The sequence below is a fragment of the Microtus ochrogaster genome, linkage group LG3 (assembly GCF_000317375.1).
Source record: "Microtus ochrogaster isolate Prairie Vole_2 linkage group LG3, MicOch1.0, whole genome shotgun sequence".
In the NCBI taxonomy this organism is placed as follows: Eukaryota; Metazoa; Chordata; class Mammalia; order Rodentia; family Cricetidae; genus Microtus; species Microtus ochrogaster.
In genome coordinates this window covers 24,623,008-24,625,662 of record NC_022029.1, presented here as the reverse complement: position 1 = coordinate 24,625,662, position 2,655 = coordinate 24,623,008, and the positions used below count along the sequence as shown (strand labels likewise).

Here is a 2,655-nt window from a genome sequence, read left to right as displayed (position 1 = left end):
CCCTCTCTCTCTTTCTCCCCCATGTGTATTTGCTCACCACAAGAGTGCACTGGGAAGCCATGTTTCCTCCTCGTTCCCCAGGGCAACCTGTAGGCACGTGGGTCCCCTTCTCCCACCCAGCTGTAGCGGTGCTCCCAACTCCCGTCTTTTCCGTAAGAACACAGGTGCACTCTCCTACTCGTTCTAATACTTAATGGCACATTTCTTTCTTTTTGTTTCTTACTTAGTTTTTAATTCATAATCATAAACTTAACTCTGCAATCCAGCTAGACTTGAAGGGGAATGAGGAAAATATGGAACCCAAAGAACTTCAGTGAGAGCAGAGATTACAGGGTACTGCGAGCAGATGGGGCTGGGGTGCTTTCCTGAGCTACAGAAGGAATGGTCTGGTGGGTAAGAAGCCTGCAAGTCAAAAGAATTAGAGTTTTCCACAGTTGGAAATGGTGATCTTCTTGCTGGTCTTGCCATTCCTGGACCCAAAACGCTCCATGGCTTCCACAATGTTCATACCTTCTTTCACCTTCCCAAAGACCACATGTTTGCCATCCAGCCACTCAGTCTTGGTGGTGCAGATGAAAAAGTGGGAACCGTTTGTGTTTGGTCCAGCATTTGCCGTGGACAAGATGCCAGGACCTGTATGCTTCAGGATGAAGTTCTCATCCTCAAATTTTTCTCCATAGATGGATCTGCAGCCAGTGCCATTATGGCGTGTGAAGTCACCACCCTGACACATGAATCCTGGAATAATCCTGTGAAAGGAAGAACCCTTATATCCAAATCCTTTCTCTCTGGTGCTCAGAGCACGAAAGTTTTCTGCTGTCTTTGGAACTTTGTCTGCAAATAGCTCGAAGGAGACGTGGCCCAAGGGCTCGCCATCGGCAGTGATGTGGAAGAACATGGTGGGGCTGACCATGGCTGCAGCAAGCGGTGAGAGGGGACGGCGGCGTCTGCAAAGCCTTAAGGCCACATTTCAAAAGTCTGCCTGGTCACCCTTCACCGTCCTGTCAAGGACCAGTGTCTACCTCATGGACAGGTGGACATGGCGAGAACCGAGTGGTTAGCTGAGGAGGTGGATACAGGAAGCAGAGATGGAAAAACAGAGACTCCTCTTGATGTGTTCAAACGGACCATTCAGAAATCAACAGTAGGTTTAGAGCCTTAAATCCACCCACTGATAATTAGAACACAGACTTCCTAAAGCCTCGTGGGGATGACCTCATCTGTCTGTCCATTCTCTGCTCATCGGCTCCCTGCCACCCTACCTTCTTTCTTTATAGATAATTTTTCTTAAATTGAGGTCATGTCCACCCATTCCCCCTCATTTCTGTGTATAGCCGTCTGATCGCTCTCACATCAAAAAAAAAAAATACATTTCCACCCCTTTACTGGAAAGGGGATTTTATAACACTTCCGTAGGCTTTTTGTCAATTAGATCTGAGAACAGAGAAGAGTGTGAAAAGCTTTGGGCCCCACTTTTCAGTTATCACGGATAATGACAGCAGCACCCATCATGGGTTGTGTTCAGCTAGGAGTGAGTCATGGATGGTTCTGCTCTGTCAGATTGGCTGAGGTCGCCCCCCCCCCCCAGCATTTTTACAGGGATGAAGCAGCTATGAGCAGGGCTTTGGTGCTAATGTTGCAGGCAGGCAGCTCAGGGCTTTTGTTTAAATATGGAGGAGTGAGTGGGAAATCTTGGTAGTAAGGGGACATCAAAGAAATCCTTCAAGAATATTCCTTCTTTCTGATGCTTTAATATCTTCGGATGCTTGAAACAAATTAGAAAACCAAAATGAATAAGTAAAAACTTGGGGGGTGGTGGTGATATGTGTTCCTATATTTTCTGAAGTCACAAAGCACAGGGTTTTATACCCTGGAGGCTCCTTGAATCTTCTCTCTCTCTCTTTCTCTTTCTCTCCCCCTCCCCTGCCTCCTTCCTCTCCCCCCCTTCCCTCTGTCTCTCTCTCCCTGTTCCTCCCCCTCTGTGAATACCTCCACTCTCCTTTCCAGCCTCTCTCTTTTTCTCTCTCAACTGTAATGAGTTTAAGGAATCCATGCAAGCCTTGGAAAACAATCTCTGCAGGTCATGATGGAAACCGTGTGTTCAGATCCCAGATCTCCACTGGGGCTTCTGACTCCCCGAGCCTCTGTTTTCTCATCTGGAAAATGCAGCCTTTAGTGTCTTCTGTCCACCACAGAGGCTACTGTTGGAGCTGACGGTGAGGAGGGAGAGTTGCAGACGCTGGCTGCACAAGGTGTCGCCATGGCTTTATGCTGTGGAATAATCCTTTTGTACACTGCGAAGATGCGTTGCTCCTCATTGCTTTCATAAAGAGCCAACTGGCCAGTAGCTAGGCAGGAAGCAGCTAGGTAGGAGAACCAGGTTGAGAGACTATGCTGGGGAGAAGTAGGGCAGAGTCACTAGCCAGACACTGAGGAAGCAGGACGTGTAGAAGATGAGGTAACAAGCCATGAGCTACGAGGCAGCAAGTAAATGAATAGATTTGGGTTAATATAAGTTGTAAGAGCTAGTTAGTAACAAGCCTAAGCATTTATAATTAATAATAAATCTCTGCGTGGTTATTTGGGAGCTGATTGGTGGGACAGAAACTCCCACCTACGGCGTTACTTGTGGAATATTAAACCTCATGCCTTTCA

At 47.3% G+C, this 2,655-nt stretch overlaps 1 protein-coding gene across 1 annotated transcript; it reads right to left on the bottom strand.

Annotated features, from left to right (window-relative positions):
* Nucleotides 1-219: 219 nt before the first annotated feature.
* Nucleotides 220-919, bottom strand: LOC101994597 (peptidyl-prolyl cis-trans isomerase A-like). The gene has a single exon (XM_005360723.2). It carries the CDS (start codon nucleotides 911-913, stop codon nucleotides 419-421), a length of 495 nt encoding a protein of 164 aa, XP_005360780.1. The 5' UTR covers nucleotides 914-919; the 3' UTR covers nucleotides 220-418.
* Between the last annotated feature and the right edge of the window lie 1,736 nt (nucleotides 920-2,655).